A 27068-nucleotide genomic window follows, 5' to 3' on the forward strand; every position below is an offset into this window, starting at 1 on the left:
GAATTACTCATCCATACGCCTATTGTATAGACTTCTCAAGTGGAGTCATGTTTACGCGCAAGAGTCATAACTTAATGAATTACGAGGAAGGGAAGACTACACGTCAAACAACAACGTAACAGTTTCATTTGGTATAAAGAGGGGAGAACGTATGGCTATGATGTGAGTGCAGTGGTACTGAGATAAATACTGTTTGGGTATAATACTTAGGAACGTTTCGTCTGATACATTATAATGTTGACGTATGTTATGTTTCCCGTGGCTGCTCCAATTTCAAGTCCGCCCTGGATCCCAGCACATTTAGTGCGAAGAGACTAGATAATGATTCGATCTGGATTAAATTGGCGCCGCTACATTCTTTACTTTCTTGTACCGTTATGATGTAGATACGGATGTACTTTGGTACCAAGCGGATCTAGTAAAGGACAAAATGTAACTAGCTTCTCTTACTCACGTAAACATCAATCAATATGGCTGAGGCAGCCAGCGTCAGCTGTTTTGACTGTGACCTTGAATTTGATTTTCAGGGCAGGTCTAGTGAGCTGGAACGATTAATGAGTGGCTGGCATGAGTGTAAAAGGATTTTTATCATCAGTGGATTTAAATCTATTGGAAAGACTCGACTTGCAGAACAATTTATTAGAAATCTACCAGACAAAACTGTGAAATATGCACTGGACTTCAGGAAGCACAGAATTGAGGACATGATAACATTCGAACGACAGTTTCTTGATCTGACAAAATCAAAACATAAACATCTACTGAAAGATGGACATGGCTTTAAAGACTGGCTGGACACATTAATTCAGACAATCGAAGACTCAGCTTTTATCCATTTATTTTATTTCGACAACGTAGAAGATATTTTGCACAAAGAAAAAGATTTGACAGATAAATTTCTTGGATTTTTGTCATCATTTATCAGAAAAACAACGATGGTAAGAATAATTTTGACATCTACAATAACAATACACTTTGCCAAACTAGGACCTATTACTCACAACCAGAGAGTTATAAAACTAACATTGGAAGATTCTGTTGCCCTTTTAAAAAGCGTGTGCCAAGGGAAGGACCTGGATAAATATAGTGTACCACTAGCCAAACTGTGCGAGGGTCTGCCGTTAGCCATCATAATGACAGGTAACGTGTTGCGTACATATAGAGGGAACTATAATTCGCTCGAAGAAGCGTTTTAACCTGTGATGATAGTAACGAGCACCAGTCACTACATTCACCAGGACCCCATCCAACTCGGCCATGCACTCATTTTATGCCCATCCATCTCCCTCCCCCCCCCCCAGGAGAAAGAAGAAGGTCGATGCTGAGTTGGATCATGGATTGGCCCTACACAATAAGCTACAAATTCTTTTAAATTTCAGTGATAAATGCAATCCCGAAATAGCGTCGTTTTTTTTTGTTTTAATGCATTCAGGGCCTATTTCCTGGATTGCACTAAATTAATACAATTGTACAATTGGAAACACGATTATCAGCGTCATCACCAATCTAGCTGCAAGCAAGTTATACCATATTCCATAGATACAAATACTATAATGTAAAGTTGTTTTCCAATTTATTTCTCAACAGAACTGAAATCAAAACAAAGTTTATTATCTAAAAGATTGTCTTACAGTTTCTGCAGAACCAATTCTTTACAGCTGTTAAAGGATATCACAAGAATTACCATAGAAAGTCTCACAAGGTGAAGATAAAGTTATCTGCACTCCTATAGTATGTTTCTAATACATCGCCTGTACGAGACGAAGGTCGCTAGTAGTTAAGTGGGATACTATAGGGACAATGGGACTTAGCATTAAAAAGACCCCTGGGACAATATAGGGACAATGGAAATTTAACATGGAGAAAAATCGTGGGTCACTTTAGGGACAATGGGAATTTAACATAGAGTTTGGGACTGTCTAGGGACAATGGGAATTTAACATGGGAATAGAGTTTGGGTTTGTCTAGGGACAAGGGGAATTGAATATGGGATTTTTTTTTTTTTTTTTTTTTTTTTTAAAAGTTTTTTTAAATTTAAATTTAAATTTAAATTTAGAAAAGGGGTAGGCAATGGAAAGGCTATCTCTTTTCGAGAAATATGGCTGGCCCTGAAAAGGGCCTTTGGGTTTATGTTAATATTAATATTAACATAGATGGCATCTGTCACATCTTCTTCTTCTTCTTCTTCTTAAACTCCTTCTAACTACCGGTCCATACACAAGTACCCTCTTGAGACATCCTTGTCTTTCTGTGTAAACTCTCCTCATCCATTGACTAGTATCTGTCCTATCAACAACAGTCCACTTGGACCTGACATACATGAGCATGTCCGTCCTAAACATCATGGAAGACACAAGGGTGGATGACTCAACTGTGGTCCACATCTTGAAGCGACGAGAATAGGTGAATCAATGCAGTGAACTGTGCTTATTTATAGGTACAGGAAGGATTGAAACGGATTGAATTCATTCACCAATCCGAACACGCGTTACAAAATTCAGTCAGCTCGCATCCAATTCGAAGAGAGCAGTCTGTGACGTCACGTGGTCTATATAGATTCGTTAGCGCTTGTGTGCAGTCAATCTATGCGACAGTGATTCAACATGACGGAAACTCAGAAAACGATCCATTGGGGTGCACCAGCAGGGGAGACTGCCCAAGGGAACCCGGACTTACTTTCAGAAGAGGTACACTGGGATTTTGTGGATTTTCTTACCTCGCAAGAATTTGTTCCAGAACCTTCGTTACCTTCTTCATTACCGCAAGTGGAGACTTTTAGACAGAGACAGAAAGAAGAATTGGAGAAATTTATGCAACGACAAAAGGAAGCGGAACAAGCTTTTCTCCTACAGCAACAGCAACAGCAACAAGAAGAGGTAAGAAAAAAAACAACAGCAACAACAGCAAGAAGAAGTAGCAGCAAAGAAACAAGAGGGTGAAAATCAAACGGCTACGGTACTGTTGGACATTTTAGCGGAGTTAAGAAGTCTGAAACAAATGTATCAGACTTCTTTATCACGACCGAAGAGAATACGACCTTCCCGAGCTAAACACGCCAACCCTGTGACTAAGCCTGTCGTACCACCCTTAGTGATTTCAACCCAATCATCAGAAGTAGGCCTTGGCCGTGGCAAAGGCTTAAGGCAGTTAAAGTTGATTGGTTAAACTCACTCCTACACCAAAATAAAAAGGCCCTTTTCAGGGCCACCCACATTTCTCGAAAAGAAATACAATTTCAATTTGCCAATAACTCAAAAATAAACCCCACCCATTTTACCCTTATAGTACGTGTCTGTGTATGAGTGCGTGAGTGTAGCTTCTTATTTTAAAATCAAAACTCAAAGACACTTACCTTATATCATTCATGTATTCTTTTATCCATTTTTTACAATCCAATTCACAATTCACCACAGAACACTTTAATTAAAAGTTCATTGACTTCTTCTTTCTCCTTGTTTAGTCTCTCTGTTTTTTGAATTTCTTCACCGTTTTTTCCTCATTTTCTTCCCTTCTTCTTTTCTTCTCCTGTTTCTTTGCTTCTTTTAAATAGAATTGTCTTCTTTCTTCCTCTTCTTCCTCTGAAGAATCCCTCTCTTCTTCCGAAGAATCCCTCTCTTCTTTTGAGGAATCCTTCTTTTCTTCTGACTCCTCTTGTTTCTTTTTTGGGCAATCTGGAGACCAATGTCCTTTTTCTTTACAATAATAACAGGTATCTTGACTTTTGTCTCTTTTAGTCCCTGTTTTTGTTCTTTTTTGATGGTCTGGACACTCTGAAGACCAATGCCCTTTCTTCTGACAGATATAGCAAGTATCTTGACTTTTATCTCGAAAGGAAGAAGAGTAGTCCGTCGGCTGGTCTGAAGAGAATTTTCTAATGACCCCTCGCAAAGCTCTGACGAAACGTTCCATCTGGTTAGTCTCTTCCATCGTTGTGCTCAGCTTGAGAGTGAAATGAATAGTGAAAGGACAAGACACACACCCTTTTTATATACGCTGGTTTGCCAAGACTATAAATTAGTCTGTGGTGTTTAAACTTGAGTCATTTGACGTTTTGCACTCAAGATGAAACGATCCCATTCATTCGAGAAGAAAGAAGAAGAAGAAAGTAAGAGGCAGAAACGTGATCTATCGCCTCGTACCAGGGCTGAAATCTTGGCACAAATTCATGCCAGTGATTTTGAAGAGGACATGAGTGAACCAGAATCCGAACCCTCTAAACCAAGTTCACCACCCTTAGTCAACCCTGAAAAGTACTATTCCATTCAAGAGACGGAAAAGCGCTCCTCTAGAAAATTTAGAACCACGGCTTACACCTACACGGTGAAGTTTAAAGATTTCAAGGCTGACGTACCCTTGGAGAAAGCAGAAGGGTTTATCACCGAGATGTGGGATTCTTTGCTCACCTCACTCAAGCGACAATGTCAACCCAAAGAAGACGATCGCTTGACACTATCCATAGATCACGACGGTTTGAAATCCCCTGTTTGGATCGAGTTTAGCAGACCTGCAGAACTAACCCCTTCCAAAGTCATGGACAAGATTCAACACGTACAACAATCTAATGACCAGTTTGACATCACCGATGGTAAAGCCACACTGAAAATGGCTCACGTCTCTCTTCCTCAAGGGACAGGACGCAAAAAGATGTTATTGGTGGACGACCTTCGCAACATTAAGCGTAGTCTTGTCCGAATTAACAACCCTCAAGACCAGATGTGTTTAGCCCGTGCCATCGTGGTGGGACGAACCTATGCCAACAAGAACGACACGGTAGAATGGAAAAGAACCTGGGAGAACATTCGAAAATCGAACCGAACCAAACAACGAAACGAAGCAGAACTCCTGTTGCAACAAGCTGGCCTGTCCAAAGACACACCCTGTGGCATTCCTGAGATGCAAAAATTGCAAGATGCCCTAGCTCCACGCTACACCTTGAAAGTGCACCCTCAAGAAATGCGCGGGTCTCTGTTGTTTCGAGGCCAAGACTTTAAGGACGGAAAATACATTCATGTCTATCATCACGATGACCATTTCGATACCATTACCAGTATCACTGGATTCCTGGGATACGGTTATTATTGTGAGAAATGTGATTATGGTTATAACAATCGAGAGCAACACAAGCATTGTGGATTGAAATGCCCAGGATGTTTGGCCTCTCCACCCTGTCTGAGCGAAGAACCAGTGCCTTGTTCAACTTGTCTGCGTACGTTTGTCAGCCCTGCCTGTTACCAGCAACATCTGAAGACGCAAGGTTCACAGCAGAAATGTGCTTGTCAACTCTTGAGATTGTGCCCTACCTGTGGACAAGGCATACTTACCAACAATGCCAAGGCACACGTATGTCGAGGAAAGAAAAAATGTCACATTTGTCACCACATCGTGGACTTGGAACACGAATGCTACGTGCAAAAATACCAACCCCCACCAGTGAAAGAGGACGGTCACAAGAAGAAAGGCAATTTCATCTTTTTCGATTTCGAATGCATGCAAGAGACTGGCATTCACATCCCTAATTTCTGCGTGGCTCATCGAGCGTGCGAGAAGTGCATTCAAGAACCTATCTTCAGTCATTGCCCTCACTGCAGCAAGATTCCTGGAGGGCGTGAAAAAATCTTTCGGGGACCAAACACGTTAGCCGATTTTGCCCAATGGGTCTTAGACCCCATCGACAAGACGTGGAGCCAAGAGGACATCGAACGTTACGGAGATTGTCATCGTCATGCCACGGTGATGGCTCACAATTTCTCCGGATACGATGGACAGTTTCTTTTGAGGTACTATACGGAACATGGCACCGAACGTCCTAAAGTGATTTTGAACGGAGCCAAAATCATTTTCATGCAAGTGGGACAAGTACAGTTTAAAGATTCGATGAGTTACCTGGCCATGCCTTTGAGCCGAATGCCTAAAACGTTTGGAATGACAGAAATGGCTAAAGGGTACTTTCCACACTTTTTCAATACGGAAGCCAATCAACATGCTGTTCTACCCCATTTGCCTGAGGCTCACTATTACCACCCCGACAACATGCGTACCGAACAACGAGAAGCTTTCTACGCTTGGTACCAGGCTCACGCCTCGGACCCTTTCGACTTTCAGGAAGAAATGTTAAAGTATTGTCGTTCCGACGTGGACATTTTACGGCGTTGCTGTGGAAAATTTCGAGAACTGTTCATGGATCACGGAGGGGTCGATCCTTTGAAAGAAGCTTGCACCATTGCCAAAGCGTGTTCCTTAGTGTACCGCCAACGATTCATGCCTGAAAACACCGTGGCTGTCATCAGTCCTCAAACGACCCACTATGTCAAGCGTCAATACTCGGTCAAAGCCCTACGTTGGTTACATTACTTGTGCGACAAGGAAGACAAATGGATTCAGCATGCCCGCAACGGAGGAGGCGAAAAGACCATCGGAACGTATTCGGTAGATGGTTGGGACTTAGAAAACCCCAAGATCGTGTAAGAGTTTAACGGTTGCTTATTTCACGGATGTCCCGTCTGTTACCCTGACCGTGGCACTAAAAATCAGTTTTTGCAACGAACCATGGAAGACTTGTACCAGGACACTTGTCAGCGACGCCTAAAGTTAGAACAGCAAGGATACCAAGTGGTGGAAATGTGGGAACACGAGTACGATCACCGTTTGAAAAACGATCCCGAGTTTAAACGCCTCGTGGAAAGTTCCCAGTTCATGGACCCGCTGAACCCGAGGGATACTTTGTACGGAGGAAGGACCAATGCCACCTGTTTGCTGTACCAAGCCGACGAAGAGAAAGGAGAAGAAATCAAATACTTGGACGTGTGTTCGCTGTATCCCTACGTGTGCAAATATTGTCGCTTTCCTGTAGGGCACCCGCAATTGTTCACAGAACACATTGACCTGAAAAACATTCGACAATACGAAGGCTTGATCAAGTGTAAAGTTTTGCCTCCCACGAACCTATACCATCCCGTCTTACCTCACCATTGTCAAGGCAAACTGATGTTTCCCTTGTGCCGTACTTGTGCCGAAACGTGCAACCAGGACCAACCTTGCCATCACAGCCAGGAAGAACGTGCCTTGACGGGAACCTGGGTCAGCGTGGAATTGTTCAAAGCTCTGGACATGGGATACCAACTGTTAGAAGTGTACGAAATTTGCCACTTTCCCAAGACACAGCAGTACCACAAGGGTGACCCTACTCAGAAAGGCATTTTCGCCGACTACGTGGATGCCTTTTTGAAACTGAAACAAGAAGCCAGCGGCTATCCTTCCTGGTGTCACACTCCCGAAGACCAAATACAATTCAAAGAGAAATACTACGCACAAGAAGGCATCTCCTTAGACCACATCGAAAAAAACGAAGGCAGGCGATCGTTTGCCAAAGTGATGTTAAATTGCTTGTGGGGTAAAATGGCACAACGACCGTGTTTACCCAAGACGGAATATTTGACAGAACCTTCCCGCTACTTCCAGATGATTCACGACAAAACCAAATACATGAAACACGTGGACGTCGTTCGAGAGGATTTGATCTTGGTCAATTACGAAGAATATCTGGACTTTGTACAAGACGACCCTTTTGGAAACGTCATCATTGCGGCTTACGTGACAGCTCATGCTCGCTTAAAATTGTACGAAGCTTTAGAACTGTTAGAAGAACTCGTCCTGTACTTTGACACGGACAGTTGCATTTACATCCATCACCCGATTCAACAGCACCCTGACATCGAAGGAGACCGTTTAGGAGCCTGGACAGACGAGCATCCCGACGACAAGATTCTAAGTTTCGTCAGTGGTGGTCCCAAAAATTACGGCTACGAATACCGGGACAAACAAGGAGAAGTGCACACGAAGTGCAAAGTGAAAGGACTGACTCTGAATCATCGTACCAGTCGAGTGGTCAACTTTGGGGTATTGAAAGAAGCCTTGCAATCGGGAGAGGATAGAAACTTTAAAGTGACCACCTATCAACCGAACAAGATTGTACGTTTACCCACTCACCACATCGTCAGTCGACCCTTGGAAAAAGTCTATCAAATTGTATACCAGAAGCGAGTGCGACTTCCCAATCACTTCACCTTACCGTACGGTCACGTTGGTATTGGTCTGTATATGAAAAGGAACCCTAGGCAAGATCGATAGTTCATTGTTCATTGAAGTAACTTACCATGTCGTTGACGAAGAAGAAACCAGATTGGTTAGGAGTCAAATGTTGGACATCACCGAGACCAGGGTTTTGAGGCTTGGACACAAGAGGTGGCCCAGTATGCACGAGAGTTATTCAAGGAAAAAAGTTACTTTTCAACCTGTGTTAGTGACGGTGCCAGAAGAACCCGTCACCCAGGACAGGACTGTCGTGGACAGGCCTGAAAGACCCTTTCGGGAGGACACTTGTGTGACCTTACCCCTACTATAGAACTGGTTAGAACTTTACCCAAAACATATTGTACAGACACTTGTGTTTATTCCACGTTCATGGTTATCATGTGCCTTTTATTCTTGTACTTAAGCCTTTGGCTTTTATGCATTTTTGTCTTTCGTATTCATGTTTGAAACATTCAATAAACGTGTTCTGAAAAAGTATATAAACTCTTGTCTTGTTTGTTTTTCGTGTCACAAGTGACATTTCTCACACCATGGCTACCTCTGCTGTCTCTGCTCCCTCTTCCTCTACTGTCAAAGTCATCGACGAACACTTAGATCGTGCCAGTTGGGAGGCTTTGTATCTTCGCCATCCCTTTAACATGCTCATTGCTGGACCTAGCGGTTCGGGCAAAACCGAATTCGTCAAACGTTTGATCGAACATAAACATCATTTGATCGATCGACCCCCTCAACAAATCGTGTGGTGTTACAAAGAGTGGCAATCGGCGTACAGCCTCTTGCGAGAAAGTCAAGGCGATTCCATCGTGTTTGTGGAAGGCATTCCTAAAGAAGACGACGGCATCGTCTCTGACTCCCGTCTAACCCATTTGGTCATTTTCGACGACATGTTAGGAGAAGACGAAGAAGAAATTAAACTGTGGTTCACGCGCAAAGGGCATCACCGTAATGCCAGTGTCGTTTACATCACCCAAAATTTGTTTCAACAAAGTAAAGCCCATCGCACCATCAGTCTCAATGCGCATTACATGGTCTTGTTTAAAAGCCCTCGAGATAAATCGCAAGTGCAAGTCTTAGCCAAACAGTTAGGAACGCCTTGGCTGACTCAGGCGTGCGACGATGCCACTCAAACTCCACACGCCTATTTACTCGTCGATTTGAAACCTACGACTCCCGAGGATTTGCGATTTCGTACCCACTTGTTTCACCACTGGTGCCAAGACGGAGGGCCTGTCCTGTACACGTCTCCGTCCTCGACTTCATTTCACTCCCCATAAAAAATCTATAAAAACCTCAGACCCTTTTTCGTCTGTCTCACTCTCAGTGCGAACATAACGTCCCTTCAGTCGCATCTTCCCGTCAAATTGATTCGTGCCTTGTATGGCATCAGTCGAGAAAAAGATCCACAAACACGAGCTCGTGTCTTAGAAGCTAGTCTCAAAGAAGTCTTACGATGGTTCACAGTGACGGCACGTCAATTACTCCAAGGAATCATTCAGATTCCTCATCAAACCAAACGCTTTTTCGATCGAAACAAAGTCGCTTTGGTCCAACTGGCCGATCCCCGCATCGACACTCAAACCAAAAAACAAATCATTTTGAAACCTGGAGGGAGCGGTACTCTAGGAGGGGTCATCATTCGCTCACTCTTAAGATGGGATCCTAATGCCCCCAAAGTTATACCCAAGACAAAAGTCCAACGAAGCCCCAAGAAGAAAAAGACCAGGTCCCCAAGGAGAACTTCTCCAGTGGCAGGACCCTCCTCTGACCAGACACCACCCCGGAAAAAGAAAAGAAGCCCCCAGAAAAAGAAAAGTCCACAGAAAACTAGTCGCAAGAGAGGCACTTCGGCCAGGACGCAACCTTACACTCGCAAACCACGACCTGCCACGGCGGTGACTGCGTCTCCGGCAGCTTCACGTTTGTCCACTTCTCCGTTAATGACACCCAGAACTGAAGAGTACTTGGAGACGTTGATCACACCAAGAACTTCTCCGTTGATGACCCCCAAAAGAACTTCCCCAGTGGCAGGACCTTCCAATTTAGTGGCAGTGGCTGCTGCTCACAAAGTACCTTCTCCCAAAATCAAAGTTCAAGAAAGATCGGGCATGTTACAAAGTTTACTGGATTTGTCCAAGCAAGAACTGGCTCGATTTAGTCCGTTGCGTACCCCTGCACGACGTGTCATGCCTGTCCTCAAAGTGATACGACGTAAAGACAATCAGTGGCGACGCGTTCCAGTATAAAAAAGGCCTGTGACCAAGTCGGGTATCAGTGTTTTTTCGGTGCTCCTGAAGACTCAAAGATGTCACCCTCCAGAAAACCCCAAGGAAAGAAAAGGAAAGGACTGCCACCACGTTTAGCCAAACATGGGGACATGTTATCTGTCCTGTCCAAAGCTTCTCCACCCCTACGAAAAAAACTCATTCAAACGGCCTCCAAAGAGGTCATCGATACCGTGTGCGAATGTTGTTTGAACGTTTTGAAAGGCACGATCCTTTTGTCCAAACACCAGAAACAATGCTTAAGCAAACATCGTCACGTTCTTCGCCAAATGGTTCGAAAGAAAATTCCCATTCGTCAAAAAAAGAAGATGTTAGTGCAACGTGGAGGTATTTTACCTCTCTTGTTAGGCCCCATACTGAAAGGAGTCTTGGGAACCATGTTGGGAGGACTGGTGGGAGCAAGATAAAAAGGCCTTCGGAAGTCCCAAGATCTCAGAATCGACCCCTGACAACCCCATGGAAGGACGAAAACTAGCTTTAGTGCCTTACAAACGATGGATGGAATACCATCGGTGGCAAGAACAACGCACCCCGCATTTACCTCCCAATCCCCATTTGAGCGAGATGTCCCAGTTACAACACGAATTGCAGTCCTTGATGGATCGCCAAGATTTGTCCGAAACAGAAAAATCGCAAAAGTACGGTCAACTCTTGCAACGACTGCAACTCTTTCACCAGAAAGCTTTAGACGAAACAGCTCTACCCACTCTGAAAGATTTTAAGACCTTGATGAAAAGTCCAGCACCATCACCAGTACCAGTACCAGTACCACCAGTACCCGTGACCAAGACAGAAAAAGGAGAAGAAGAGGAAGGGTTTCAAACTCCACCAGAAAAAGTACGCAAGTTAACAACACCACCTACCTCCAGAATTGGATGGATTAAAAAGATGATGGCCACCCCTTCTTCCTCACAAGAGAAAAAGAAAGTGAAGACAGAAGTGAAGACAGAAGTGAAACAAGAACCGATATCCCCCGCTCAGACATCCTTCTCCTCTTCGACGCCTATTGCTGGCCGCACACGCAAAGCATTGCAATCCAAGAAAATACCCCAAGAGAAAAAGAGTAGCATCCTCCAAGAGTGGGTGTCTTATTAACACACCAACCAACACAAAAAAATGGAAAAAGTCTTAGCCAGCATTTACTACGATCCCTCGCATCCTGCAGGTTACGCAGGAGTTCAAAAATTGTATCGTGCTGCCAAAACTCGACTGAAAAGTCTCCGTTTACCTCAAGTGCAACGATGGTTACAAGAGCAAGCTACCTACACTCTACACAAACCCATTCGACGCAAGTTTGCCAGAAGTCGCACCCGAGTGGAAGGCATCGATCATCAATGGCAAGCCGATTTAGCCGATGTCTCTCATTTGGCCAGCTACAATCGTGGCTACAAATATTTGTTTTGTGTCATCGACGTCTTTTCCAAATTTGCCTGGGTCGTGCCCTTGACTTCCAAATCGAGCAGCGAGTTAGTGCGAGCCCTGCAACGAGTGTTGAAACAAAGCGGTCATCACCCTCTTCGATGGCAAACGGACAAAGGTACCGAATTTCTGAACCAAGCTTTCCAAAAAGAATTAAAGAAACGTGACATTCATTTTTTTACCACCGAGAATCCCGAAACCAAAACCAGCATCGTGGAACGTTTTCAACGCACTTTGAAAGAACGCATGTGGAAATATTTTACGCATCACCACACTCTGAAGTACATCGACATCTTACCGCACCTGGTGCAAGCGTACAACCAATCTTACCATCGAAGCATCGGACGTGCCCCGCAAGACGTGACTCCCGACAACGAAGTGTTGGTGTTTGAGCGCCTGTTTGGTACGTCCCCGACGAGGGCTGTCCCCAAGAAAAGTGGAGAGTTGGCCGTAGGAGATTGGGTGCGCATTGGCAAAACCAAACCGATTCCGCTCCCATCGAGTTTGAAATCAAAGGACAGCCCGAAGATTACATCGATCTGAATAGCAGTTACTTGTACCTGAAAGTCAAAATTCTAGATAAAACTGGAGGTGCTATAGACGATGAAGCAGTAGCTCCCGTCAACAATTTCATGCATTCCTTGTTCAGTGGAGTGGACTTCTACTTGAATAACAAACTGGTCAGTAGCAGCATGGATACTTACCCTTATCGTGCCTACCTGGAAAATCTCTTGACGTACGGAATAGATGCCAAGAACACTCATCTCAATGCCTGTGTGGTATGGGAAGCTGACGAACCTACCAAGTTTGAAATATTGGAAACTGATGAAAAGAAAGACAACAATGATGGATTTCTAGAACGAAGAAAGAGAATCACGGGAGCCGACACAAGTTTAGAACTGATGGATCGTTTGCATTTGGACATGTGGTTGCAAGAAAAGTATTTGCTGAACGGGGTGGATGTCCGCCTGAGACTGAATCGTAGCAGTGCCGCTTTCCATTTGATGGCTGATAGTGACGGTTACAAAACCAAAATCCTAGAAGCCAGACTCTACGTACGCCGTGTGGAAGTGTTACCTAAAGTGGGAAACGACATCAGTCAGACGTTGAGTAGAACGACCGCCAAGTATCCCATACGCCGCGTGGAAGTGAAAACCTTCACCATTCCCAAGGGACAGCGATCCATGATCGAAGATCATCTGTTCCAAGGACAGTTACCCAAACGTTTGATCGTTGGTATCGTCGAGAATACAGCCTTCAACGGAGCTGCCGAAAAAAATCCTTTCTACTTTCAACACTTTGGCGTGTCCAAGATCGAAGTCAGTCGCGATGGCAAGACCTTGTGTACCCGACCTTTCGAACCTGACTTTACCAAGAAGAATTACTTGAGATCGTACTTGTCCCTGTACGAAGCCACCGGACAGTTAGGAACCAATACCAGTCACGGTATTACGTACGAGGATTATGCAGGAGGCTACGCTTTGTGGGCTTTCGATTTCACTCCAGACCAAGGCAGCGACGAGGGACATTTCCACCCTATAAAATCCGGCCAGATTCGTGTGGAAATTCAGTTTAAAGACCGAGACCCTGATGAAACGGTGAACGTCATCCTGTATGCAGAATTCGATAATACCATAGAAATCAACAGTTTGAGAGAAGTCATCCTAGATTACTAGAAACCATGGAAGACTGTTATCCCTCTTTACCTAGTGGAGAAACTTTTAGTGTTGGATTATTGTTAAAATATGTTAGAGTTCTTGTTGTTTAGTGTTAAGTGATTTTTGAATAAAAGAATGTTGTGTTTTGAAAAAAATTGTTTGATGTTATATTGTTGGATTATTGTTAAAAATGTTAGATTTGTTGTTTAGTGTTAAGTGATTTTTGAATAAAAAATGTTGTGTTTTGAAAAAAAATGCCTTTGTCTTTTGTTTAGCTATAAGAATGTTGGATTGATGCTCTTTCATTTCTTACTATCCCTCTCATGACACTCACTAAACGTTGCGACTCAAAAACCGTGTGGGGGATGTTTTCCTTCACGTCCGCGCTTTAACTTTAAGAACCGGGTTGTTTCCAGTCTAACCATCCATTGTCGACTCATCCTCCTAAGAAGATGTGCTCCAAACTAGCTAAACTCAACGAAACCTACGTGAATTTGCATAGGGTCAGACACAGTCTGATACCGAAGCCAGAAGAAATAGAGAATGTGAGAATGTTAAAAAATCACTGAAGACCTGATAGAAGAGCTCTTCAGAGAAGAAATGAACAGGGAAAAAGAAGAATGGACAGAGAAGTACAGACTTCAGAGACAGCAGCAACAACAACAACAAGAGCAGCAGCAGCAGCAACCTGAACCTGACAGAGGCTTTGTCGATTGCCGTATCGACACCAAAGAGTTCTTCTTTTCTTTCCGAAGAAGCAGACCTATCGCCAGAACGTCTATCCTCAGAGGACATCGCATTCTTAGAAACTAAAAAAGGAATGCCATAGCAAACAAAAAAACAGCCCTTTTCAGGGCTACCCCAATACTCTAGAAAAGAAATAACGATCGATTTGCCAATGTGTGTAGGTAGAGTAGTGTGAAAATAAACACTAACTCTTTTTTAAAAAATGTGAGGGTATGTGTTTGTGTGTTAGTAAGTGCTTAAGTAAGTTGGTATGAATAGTAGATTAAAATCATGTTTTTTTGGTCTTTGAGGTGTATATTTGGAGTTAGATTGGATTGCTTTGCGTATGTGGATAGTCTAATGAAGTGATTTATAAAAAATTTTAAAATAGTGATGGGTAGCATAAAAAAGTGAGTGAGTGTTTCTTTTAGGTCCGCGCGTTGTTGTTTTTGGTCATGATGTAGGTAACATCAATTTTATGTTTTTTTAGGGGCATGTTTTCCTTCACGTCCGCGCTTTCACTATAAATTGAAACTCGCTGGGCAGTCTAGCTACCCTTGTTGATTGATCAACACCAAAAATGAACACGAGACTGTCTAAACTGTTGGAACTTCATGTGCATCTGGAATATGCCAGGCGCCTGTTGAATGAACTGGCCGCGGAAGCCATTGTGGAGGAGGGAAGGATAAGAGAGGAGGAGGAAAGAAGAAAAAAAGAAGAGGAGGAGAGAAGATATAAAGAAGAAGAGGAAAGAAGATACAAAGAGGAGGAGAGAAGATACAAAGAAGAGGAGGAGGAGGAAAAGGAGAGAAGAAAAAATTTCAGAATCCCAGAGAGCGAAAATTGGGATTCTGAAGCGATATATCCTGCCTCTGCTCTCTCCCCCAAAAAAGTAAAAAGTAACTGGGGGATAAGATGTGTATGTGGCGCCAGGCCTGGAAGGTGCCACCATTAACCAGGTGTCCATGAAGTTCCAAAAAAACAGCCCTTTTCAGGGCTACCCAATACTCTAGAAAAGAAATAACCATCAATTTGCCAATGTGTAGGTAGAGTAGTGTGAATATAAACACTAACTCTTTTTTAAGATAGTGTGAGGGTATGTGTTTGTGTGTTTGTGTTTGTGTGTTTGTGTTTGTACCCGTTCACGGACGATTGTGTGGATAGTAGATTATGGATTTGTTTATTGTTTCTTAGCGTATGTGTTTGTGTTTGTGTGTTTGTGTTTGTACCCGCTCACGTACGATTGTGTGGATAGTAGATTATGGATTTGTTTATTGTTTCTTAGCGTATGTGTTTGTGTTTGTGTGTTTGTGTTTGTACCCGCTCACGTACGATTGTGTGGATAGTAGATTATGGATTTGTTTATTGTTTCTTAGCGTATGTGTTTGTGTTTGTGTGTTTGTGTTTGTACCCGCTCACGTACGATTGTGTGGATAGTAGATTATGGATTTGTTTATTGTTTCTTAGCGTATGTGGAGAGTATAGTTTGGGTTTTATTATATGAAATGAAAAAGTGGGGGATGTTTTCCTTCACGTCCGCGCTTTTCGTATAAGAACCCACAGTATTCGTCGTTCAAACCATTCTACAAAGAATAATCTAGACAAGATGACGCAAGTGACTGATTTATTTAATCTATTGAGGCATATCTATTTCTGGATAATAGATGCAGAATATGCTATAGAAAGGATACAAAAGGAATGGGAGTATGAAGATAAAGAACACTTGGTAACCAGTCAAGTCGAACGTATAAAGGCCGCCAGACATATAATAGAAGGAATGATACAAGATGAAGTCAACAAATCAAGAGGATTTATTGACCCACCTTATGTAAGAGTGGGGAGTTTGAAGGAAGCACTGGATTATGTCATCCAAGTCCGGTGCTTCCTAGAACATATAGTGTATTGGACGGAGTTGTCATATATGAAGAGGGGACTGAACAGGTTGAAAAAAGGAGAAGAAATAATGAAACAAGTGATGACCCAAGAAGTAGAAAACATAAAGGAAAGGTGGACTAAAGAAAGAAAGGAAGAACAGAATAAGAAGAAGAAATTAGAATTCGACCAACTGAATAACAACTGGATGAAAATATAGGCCAAGTTCCGAGCCATGGGTCACCCGGACTGGATACCAGAAACAGAAAAGAAAAAGAAGAAAGGAATGATGGACAAAATAAGAGGATGGTGGAAAAAGTTAAGAAGTTAAAAGAAGAAAAAACCCAAAGGACCTTTTCAGGGCCAACCATATTTCTCGAAAAGAGATAGCCTTTCCATTGCCTACCCCTTTTCTAAATTTAAATTTAAATTTAAATTTAAAAAAACTTTTTTTTAAAAAAAAAAATAAAAAAAAAATCCCATATTCAATTCCCTTTGTCCCTAGACAAACCCAAACTCTATTCCCATGTTAAATTCCCATTGTCCCTAGACAGTCCCAAACTCTATGTTAAATTCCCATTGTCCCTAAAGTGACCCACGATTTTTCTCCATGTTAAATTTCCATTGTCCCTATATTGTCCCAGGGGTCTTTTTAATGCTAAGTCCCATTGTCCCTATAGTATCCCACTTAACTACTGTCGCTTAACAAAGACAAAATAAAAAAAAAATATTTGCAGAGACAATTTCTTACAAACTATAAATAGACACTGATAATTTGACACACTCGAGAACTGAAATAAGGACGTGTACTAATAAAACAAGAGGTTAGGTTGGCTGAGATAAGCCCTCTTTACATTAATTTGCGTAAAATACGGTAAATGACGTTTCTGAGCTTTATGCCTGTTGATATGAACGGGGTATAATATTGTTGTCGAACTGTTTCGTTTGCGATTCGTAGGGGTGCCCCCGAAAGTAACACGTATGTTGAGATTTTGTTCTTTTTCTGTGACAGTAAATTTTATTGAGTTTAAAATAAAAAAATATCTGGAAATATTCATTTGCTATTTCAAAACATGTATTCGTTGTTTCGGAATCGTCGTTATTGCTAAATTGTATCCTCTGTTTTTTTTTTTTTTTTAAAAAGTATTTCATTTTTATCACAATATTTTGTTAAATTATTTGCTTATTTGAAGACAGCAAACTGTCGGTCTGATGAACATGTATTTTCATAAAATTGCATGTTGTTATATTGTAGTGTTAAATTTCGCTGCGTAGCTACTGAGTTCTCGTATACTTTGAATTCTTAACTTGGACGTTGTTCCCTCCTTTTCCAGGGGACGAGTGCATGACCGTGTGCGCCATTGTGGTTGGTGAACGAGTGCTAGGCGATATGTGCCTTTACTATCGGTACGGATTCGAATTCTGCTTGTATTGAATTATAAGTTTCGAATTTGTTTGATTACTGGCGTCTTTGCCATTTTTGTAGTGCTTTATAAATCTTCTCTGACAAAAGTGATATCTCATAAGTCCAGTGCATTTGGAAATATTGTTATTTGATATAAGTCAGAAACATGATCGCATACCAAGGGTGAAAAGCCGTTCCGCTCCTTTTCCTCATATTTTTGTCTGAGATAGTCTCAATCGATCGATCAGAGAGACGGAGAGAGAGAGAGAGAGAGAGACAGAGAGAGACAGAGATAATAATTTATTATATATATTACGACTATATCGTCTTAAATTAAGTAACAGAAAGGAGCGAAAACCAAGAAGTTTTGTAACATTCAACATTTATTTATTTCCTTGAATAACAATTGATAATTTTAAAAGACTTTACAGTACAGCAAATTAAATTCCAATTAGTACAAACAGTTCTATCGTCAGTCCTAATGAATAAAGTTCTTATTAAATTCTTGTGGTGTTCGAAATAAGATCATACGTTGAATGTGTTGATGTGCATGTAGTCTTGAATGTACTTATGTACCAGTGGACTGAAGTGTGATGAGGTGCTAACAGTCTTCTAATTAATCACAATAATATAATCCAAGACGTCCTTGTCTGAATTCACTATAATTCCAAATTAATGTTTTTGTCTAAGAATGTTATTGATGAACACCTCGTAATTTCATAGAATAATTTGAATAAATAATCTAATTCAAATCAAATACTGAACACATCAATAAAATTGATTTTCGCTTCTGATATTATCGCAAGAATAAAAACTATTTCAAGTTAACAAAATTATATTTAAAATAACTTAGACACAAAAGAAGGTCCAACGTGCATTTCTAGAAATTTCTAAGTTGTAAACGGATACAAATCTCTTACTAAAATTATAGTAAAGAACATGTTCTTCAGGGGGCAATTCCAGTATCCTATACCCAGACCAAAATAAACATGTTCACCTTTATTGATAATAATCCTAATATTTAACCCATACTCCCAGAGAAATATTACCTATGTATTATTTGTTTGCAAAATAAAAACATGAATGTCACTAGGCAGGTACAGAGTGAGCTTGATTTTGGATAAGGTCAAGTCCAAAATACAATCATACAGAACCTATAATCCTGGAGAAAAAAAAACAAATGCAAATTAAATATACATAATACATGACATATAAATCTGCGGCCTTCAATTTGTCGTAGAAAAGAAAAAGAAAAATACACAAAATGAGAGATTACTCTTCATGAATATGATTGAATAACAAAGTAGATGGACATAAGTCCAGCAGAGAATTCTTCTGTCATGTCCATACCTTTAATGACAATTAGATTAGATTATATCAATGAGATCAATTAGATCAATTAGATTCATATTTTATCATTGGAGTTCAAACCAATTTCAAAATAGGACTTCTATCAGGTCCATAGTGATGTACAGTTTTGTATATTCAACGTTTTCTTTGTTTTTACCTGTTTTCTAATTACTTATGACAAAGTCACAGTGAAGGTTGAAAGAGCTAAGGTTAGTAAAAAACAAAATATAAAAGCTATTTTGCATAGTTTGTTGTCAGTTTGTTACAATTATATCAGTCACTCCGAGACACATGCGATCCTATGAACTTCAAATATATATATATATATATATATATATATATATATATATATATATATATATATATATATATATATATATATATATATATATATATATATATATATATATATATATATATATATATATATATATGTGTGTGTGTGTGTGTGTGTGTGTGTGTGTGGTTTAAATAGTACTCTCGTATTGATCTCGGACTTAGTACGTTACACATCGTCTAGTTATTGTGTATATGTTGGTAAGGTCTCATTTAAGTCTCTCAGCGGCTTGCAAAGTTATAGAAAGGACAAAAAAAGAAAACGTTAAACAACAGACAGACAACAACTAAACATAGTACTATCGCCTTAAGATGGGTTTGCAACATAACTTTTTCATCGAAGTAAGGAATTAAGTTTTAAAAGCATTTTATGTAATCGGAAAGGTAGCACCATGTCCAAACCAATCACATTATCCTGACACCAGGTCGACTAGTCCTAACACTAACCCTTAATACTTAGCGCCAAACGAGGCAACTGCAAGTTCCATTTTTATAAGTCTTTGGTATGACTCAGTGGGGTTCAAACCCGTGACCTCCCGCATCGAAGACGAACGCTCTAACGACTTAGGCCACCGTTGCGGTCGGTATTTGTATCCTTTAAAAGGCTGCCTATATAATTTTACAGTTTCTATATGGGGCCATAAGCAATTTTCATCAGTGTTAACATGACTGTAAGTTTTGTTTCTTTAGATAATGTCCCATTCTCATCATTTTCACTGCAGGTTGCGAGCTCTCTGATCCAGAGGGATTCATATCACCTATAGAGATGGTGGAAATACTAATCTGCAACCGTTTACATGCCCTCAGCAGAGAATTTTACCCTGCGGAAGACAGAATAGGTACTACTACTACTACTGCAATTACTAATACTAAATTACTGCAATTAGTACTCTACTACTATTACTATCAAGAAAAAACACTAAAATACTATTATATACTATTAAGAAAGCAGGATATATACATTTATACTAAAAGGAATTAATAACGCCGTAAGTTTCCTGAAGCGGCATTAAAAAATATTTGTGCAATATCTTTGAGTCACAGGCAGTCAGATAAAGAACTGCAGCGAATACATGAGATATTTGCACTTATGCAGCCGGATCAGTCAGATCTCCACTGTCCTACTTGAAGATCTAACAGCGACCTCTTAATGGTTATGTTCTGGTTTTCTTTGAATTAGCCAATGGAAACGCAGCTTTCGAAAATCTGAAAGGACCCAGAACACAATTAATTTTACTATATATTCTCTACATTTGTTTCTCAGTACTGAACGTTCCACTATGTGACAATCAATACAAATCATATGTTAATTTAAAATACCTTCAAAGATGACTTCACGGTGAAGTTCTTGTCGCAGGTTCACTGGCATTTTTTTGAAAGGCTGGACTGTAAACAAATCAACGTGCAATGGAACACAGATTTCACTTCCAGGTCATCACCAAGACCTAGTTACTCACTGTACACTGTCACCGAAACACACACAGGCAACCACACCATAAGCTCATATTCTAAAGAATAAACAATTACCTTTAAATCCATACCAAGAATTCCTAAATCTAACTCTCGTATCACCACCAAAAGGAGATAGGAAAAAATACTCTAAATATAGAGTGGGTCTACATTCGTGAGTACTGAACCGAAACTATTAATTGTGGTCTGATTCCGAAAGTCAATGGGATCGTTTTTGATCTTTCGGCACTCATTGATGCTCTTCAGCCACACTACTCATCCAAACTAGAAATGTAACACTTCATCAGATTGGCTTATGAAATTAGCGATTATGGTAATTACATAGGTCACCGAAACATGACCCCTAAGCGGAGATCCGATTTTAATCGGATTAGAAGTCGGATTCTCTATTGGTTCTATAAAAAAGCTAGGTCTTTTATCGTTTTATGTTGGTTTTTAGATGAGAATATCAACCTAGACGCAACTTTACTGTTTACCTTTTACAAGTCCGTCAGTAGATTAACTGTAGTGACCACTAAATACCAATGTAGAAATAGTATTGATTTTAATCATGTATGAACGTAATATCAGGTTATTAATAATACAAAGCGGAAAAAGCAAACAGAGTAATGTTGAATTCGTTCAAATGAACGGTAATTCTTTTATAAAACAGACCGATATTTCGGAATAAACTGCCATATCCATTTTTTTTGGTGTCAGCAGAAGTGATACCGATTGATGCAGTAGAAGATATGGGTATGGTAATAATACATTTCCTTTTGTCATGCCGGTAAAATTACCTTTAACCTTACCGCCTGTTGTTGCGCATAGAATATCGGACGATAAACATATTTCTGATGACATAGCCCAATATTTGTGGTTTAAATGTCTTTGTACTAAAACTGAATGTAATGTTTGTAAACTGGAAATGCGCTCGTGCATAAATTGTGTGATATGTTCAGTCAGTTCCACATTACCAGCTATTTAGATGGTCGGTATTATAATGAATAGCGAGACATTACCAGCCATCTACATGGTCGGTATTATAATGAATAGCGAGACATTACCAGCCATCTACATGGTCGGTATTATAATGAATAGCAATGCAGAAAATTTTGATAGTATCTCCTTACATTGATGAACGTGTATGCTGAAGGCTTTTCGTGGAAAGAAATGTGGTTTAATTTCAATACTGTGTTTACCATATACAAACCAAGTACTCCTTATTGTTAGTGAACGCTTCCTCGCTGTTAGTGAATTCTTACCTGTTAGGTTCGTGTACCATACGGTAGGATTTCTACGTTCTAGCTTCGGGAGGTTTTTCAGACTGAAATAGTTTTCCAAAATTAGAGAGACACATTATCATAGTTATGTTGCTACTTCTAGTGCATGGTATCTAGGAGTATTAAACGATTTGATATGTTCTGCAATATACTACAGAATTTCTATTTCCTCAGAACTACGTTGGTTTAAATTACAGAATCTGTTTTTAAGAATCACATTTTGAAACAACCCGAATTATTCCAACAGCGACTATCTGACCTCAGCAGTATACCAGGAAAAGTTATAGAACTTGACAGGGTTCAAGAGCAGGTTGGCGAAGGTAAGCATTTAATTATTACTGGTAGTTCCACTTTGCCTTCTTAGGACCTGCTACTCATTTTTATATATGAAAATAGTTCCTAATTGTAGATAAAAAAGCTATGACATTTTACAAACTTGCTTTAAATCTAATAATGACGAGCTAAAGTTAAAATTTGCACTAAATTAAGTAAATATAGTTAGCCTTATCAGACCTCAACGTTTCAATGTATTCTTCATTCTTCTTTACTTTTGGTCATTGGCAGTTATTGCTCTTATAAGCTGTCCCGTACTTTGTAAAACAATCACTCATGCAATCCATACACGACCATGAAAATCTGATTGCAGCAGTTGAATACGGTATGGAATTTTCTATGCTTACTTCTAAGATGAATGTTTAACTTTCGAAAGTGTAAGGCGATGTCGTTGCCAACTCTGGCTTGTCTAGGCAAGATTCAATCCATATCCCACGGATTGTCAGTCCAGTATCTTTACCATTATGCTATTGCAGCTCAGTACACACTAAAAGGAGAGTTTTCAACAACATTGTTGCAGCAGATTATGACTTTTTTAAACTAGAACCCTGCCTGAATGGTAGCTGTTCTTTCGATTTGATCTCCACCCCGATGTTTTGGTTTAGTTCAGTTTTAAGCATGACTCCATAATGATCAAAATAACCAACATAGTAGAACAAAAACTAAAAGGCGATTCATTTTCTGATCACAGCACCAAACACGTGTCCAAGTTCTCCCTTTGTAAAGCCTAACTAACTTTTGGGATTTGAGTTGAGAACATAATAAATGACTTGGAATATCTTCGTTTCTTTCCGGTGAGAGTCGAGTATATCGAGGCGTTTTCATTGCACCAAGAAAGAACGAAGATATTCGATTTCCAAATCACAACAGTCTGGTGATATATATTTAAATTTAAATCGACATGTGACGGATTCCTTTTCATAATATCAGGCATGCCGTTATCCATGATAAAAATAAACCTACTGAAGCCGATGTTGGACCGCAATATGGTGGATTGGGATCCACTTAACGAGAGGCTTTTACTACATGGTCTGCTGAAAGACTATTTTCTGGTCAAAGATGCACTGCAAGATTTGCCGGGAGGTAATGAATGAAGAATTAACACACACACACGCACACAAAATACACCAACGCACGTGGAGAGGGAGGTAGAACCCTCACGTTACATATTGTATATATTTTAATTAGGCGAGAAAGTTTGGTAAATTTCTAGATCCTATAAGATATGCTAGCACGCCAGTCATTGAGCTAAACTAATATATTAAAAAGTTGAGATACGGTATTCTAATATCCTATAACATCACTTTTGTTTGATTGTGAGACATTTGTTTTTATTGTTTTTATCTCTTTCTGGAAGAAAGACAGTAACGGAGGCAAGTTATAGGATAGCTTGAGTAAATTTAATATATGACAATTTTCCATGCACTCTTCCTGTTTTTATGCCAACGAATATTCGATTATCTTTTCTATCCATCCCTTTCTTAGAAGAAGACACAGATGATGATAAGAAAGACAAATTACTGGACTTTATTAAAGAGAACATGGATCTTTTAGGGATGAATTCAGAAGCCGTTGAGAATCTGTACGAAGAAGATCGTAACGTTCTTCAGCAGGAAATTCAAAAATTCTTTGAGGAAGCTGACTATGGTATGCTATATTTTCTTTTATCTGTCCAATGATGTTTGCTCTGGAATGTGAAATATTATTCTTTTTAAACTTTAGGACAAAAGCTGTTTTTATTTCTGGAAAAGTTTAAAGTTATATTTTAGTCTGAGTACGGTATATCGATCCAATTCTGTCAACAAGACATATATTGCAACCCAGATATCATATATCACTACTTATTTTGTTTCTTCAATTTCATAATAACTGAAGATAATATAGTATATAACCATATAGAGATTCAATGCAGAAAAATAGGACTTCTAACAAAACAGAAGTAAAATCCTGTAATAATACATACGTTCACCATCAAAAAACGATTTATGATGATATTTCATTTATGAAAAGTGAAGCGATTTGATTTTGTTTTAACGTCCACTTTCTTTACTTACGAAAAGGAGAAAAAGTTCCAACGTTAAATAACTGTAAATATGACATATGATAGTTGGACCATTAGAAAATTTGTTATTCTCCTTTCTGTCAACATCATATTCTTTCTTGGATATCTCAGTTGTTACATTTGTTTACAGATGCAGTTGAATTTGATGAATGAGAACAAAGATGTAATGTGAGGCGTAGCTGTTGTAACTACCGAACGGATCAGACATAATGTTCTCCAGTCCCTGACAGGCAGTGCAACGAAACGATACGCTCCAGGCCCTGACAGACAGTGCAACGAAACGATATGCTCCAGGCCCAGACAGGCAGTGCAACGATACGATACGCTCCAGGCCCAGACAGGCAGTGCAACGAAACGATATGCTCCAGGCCCAGACAGGCAGTGCGACGAAACGATGCGCTCCAGGCCCTGACAGGCAGTGCAACGAAACGATATGCTCCAGGCCCAGACAGGCAGTGCAACGAAACGATACGCTCCAGGCCCTGACAGGCAGTGCAACGAAACGATATGCTCCAGGCCCAGACAGGCAGTGCAACGAAACGATACGCCCCAGGCCCTGACAGACAGTGCAACTACCGAACGGATTAGACATTATATTATGAAGGCCCTGACAGGCAGTGCAACGAAACGATATGCTCCAGGCCCAGACAGGCAGTGCAACGAAACGATACGCTCCAGGCCCTGACAGACAGTGCAACTACCGAACGGATTAGACATTATATTATGAAGGCCCTGACATGCAGTGCAACAAAACGATACGCTTACATCATTATGACATACCTGTTTTCAAAATACCATATGATTATAACAGTATGGTGACAACTCTTTATTGTATACAATTCTTCTGCAATATATATATATATATATATATATATATATATATATATATATATATATATATATATATATATATATATATATATATATATATATATATATATATATATATATATATATATATATATTTCGTTTTTAGATTAACAGTGCATGTAGACTTGATTATAACGACCAGGATATTAGAAACTTAAAACATATTGAAGGAAATACACTTACTGAAGTAAAGCAGCGTTTCCCAAACTTAAAAACATCCGCGTACCCCTTTTGGGACATCGGTCTTATTGGCATACTCCTGCTCCCCAGTACCGTAGTGTTTGATTCTTTTATTTTTATTTTTTATTTTTTGGTTTTTGTTGTTATTTTTTGTTTAATGCGAATTTTAGTGATTCATTTTCTGCCACGTACCACCTGAAACCCTTTCGCGTAGCAACAATGGGTGGTACGACTTCCATACTGTGAGAAACACTGAGAGAAGGTACAGACCTAGTAAAAAGCAGTACAAGGGAGGTAACTCAGAAAGAGCCGAAATAGTATTCTACAGTTTTTAATGTTCATAAACCAGGGGCATCAGTCATACCGACCTAACATTGATTTTACACAAGTATTACGAAGTCGTTACAAGTGTCAAAGGAGGTAAAACTGAAAGATCACAAATTCGCAATCATATATAGGTTATTACTCTCAGGGCCGACAAGAGGGTGTGAGGACCGGGGATAATTTTATAAAAGAAACATTTTGTTTGAACAAGAACTTAGAGAGGCCCGGCGTTTCTTACCCCAGGGCCCGTGATCGCTCTCTATGGCCCTGATTACTATCCGAGTTCTCTCCTATTGCCTTAAACCCTTTGAAGTTAAAAGAGACACCGGTTTGATCATTTGGACAAATCAGGATGGGAAATTCAATATCACAATCCACTGTTAGGTATATATTCATATGTATTCGATTAGTTACAGTTAATAAAGGTGTACAACGAGTACAACGAGTAACAAAGACTAGATGTCTTCTGAAATTATATATAAAAATGTACAAAGCGCCACAAAGACAAAGAGATTTTCTGCAGTGATAGCTATAACAATATATTTCATACATGAATAAGTTATATTATTGTCATGTGAACGAAAAATATGAACTGCTTCTGTTCAATGATGATGTGCAAAAGTCTTTGGTATATCACAATGATATAATCCAAAAATATTCTTTCTAAATTCTCTTTCTTTTTCCAGTGAATAAAAATTTGAATAAATAATTATACTCAAAAGAAAATCTGAACACAACAATTCCAACGATTCTGCTGAGTAAGGTTAGAAAGAGTAATTTCTCAAGTAAACAACACTATAGAAAACTAAGACACCAAAATAGAACCAGGATGAGGGTCAAAAGATCATTTCTAGAAATTCCAAGTTGTCAAGAAGACAAGGTTTATTACTTAAAGTTATATTAAAGAACATGGCAAACATCAGGTACATGTTTTTCGGTTGGGGAATGTTCTAGACTCAGATTAAGATAAATATGTTTACTTCCATTGGTAATGATCATAATATTTAATATATTCTTACAAAGAAACATTACATATGTATTATGTTGTTTCCTGAGTCAATGTCCCATGTCAGGCACAGAGTGAACTTGATTTTGGACAAGGTCAAGTACAAAATATAAATGTATATAAGATATAATCAGTAATAAAAGCCAACTAATATTACCAATTAAGTATACATAGCAGCTATCATCAACCTAAATTCCGGAATAACTCTTCAGATTTTATGCAATTTTATATCCTTTCAACCAACAATCCATTGTTTTGTTCATCCAAATGTCTTTCAGACTATCAGTCTGACTGTCCCTCCGTCTTTCTGTTTGCGCGTCTATATGTTAGCAGGAAACGAAACGACAAACAATATCTTTCGATGATTTCCTGATTATACTGTTTAGTCTTTCTGCATTAGACTACTAATTCTGTATGTGATT

At 39.8% G+C, this 27068-nt stretch overlaps 1 protein-coding gene across 1 annotated transcript; it reads left to right on the forward strand.

The window, feature by feature from the left end:
• The first annotated feature begins 67 nt into the window (after nucleotides 1–67).
• Nucleotides 68–25129, forward strand: LOC149793593 (uncharacterized). The gene is made up of 6 exons (XM_089967553.1): nucleotides 68–1140; nucleotides 19862–19978; nucleotides 22069–22191; nucleotides 23135–23287; nucleotides 23690–23851; nucleotides 24397–25129. The coding sequence occupies exons 1-6, from the start codon at nucleotides 471–473 to the stop codon at nucleotides 24417–24419; spliced, it is 1248 nt and encodes a 415-aa protein (XP_089823679.1). The 5' UTR covers nucleotides 68–470; the 3' UTR covers nucleotides 24420–25129.
• The last annotated feature ends 1939 nt before the right edge of the window (nucleotides 25130–27068 follow it).

The sequence above is a fragment of the Sinohyriopsis cumingii genome, chromosome 8, assembly GCF_028554795.1.
Source record: "Sinohyriopsis cumingii isolate HCF-2022 chromosome 8, ASM2855479v2, whole genome shotgun sequence".
Classification (NCBI taxonomy): domain Eukaryota; kingdom Metazoa; phylum Mollusca; class Bivalvia; order Unionida; family Unionidae; genus Sinohyriopsis; species Sinohyriopsis cumingii.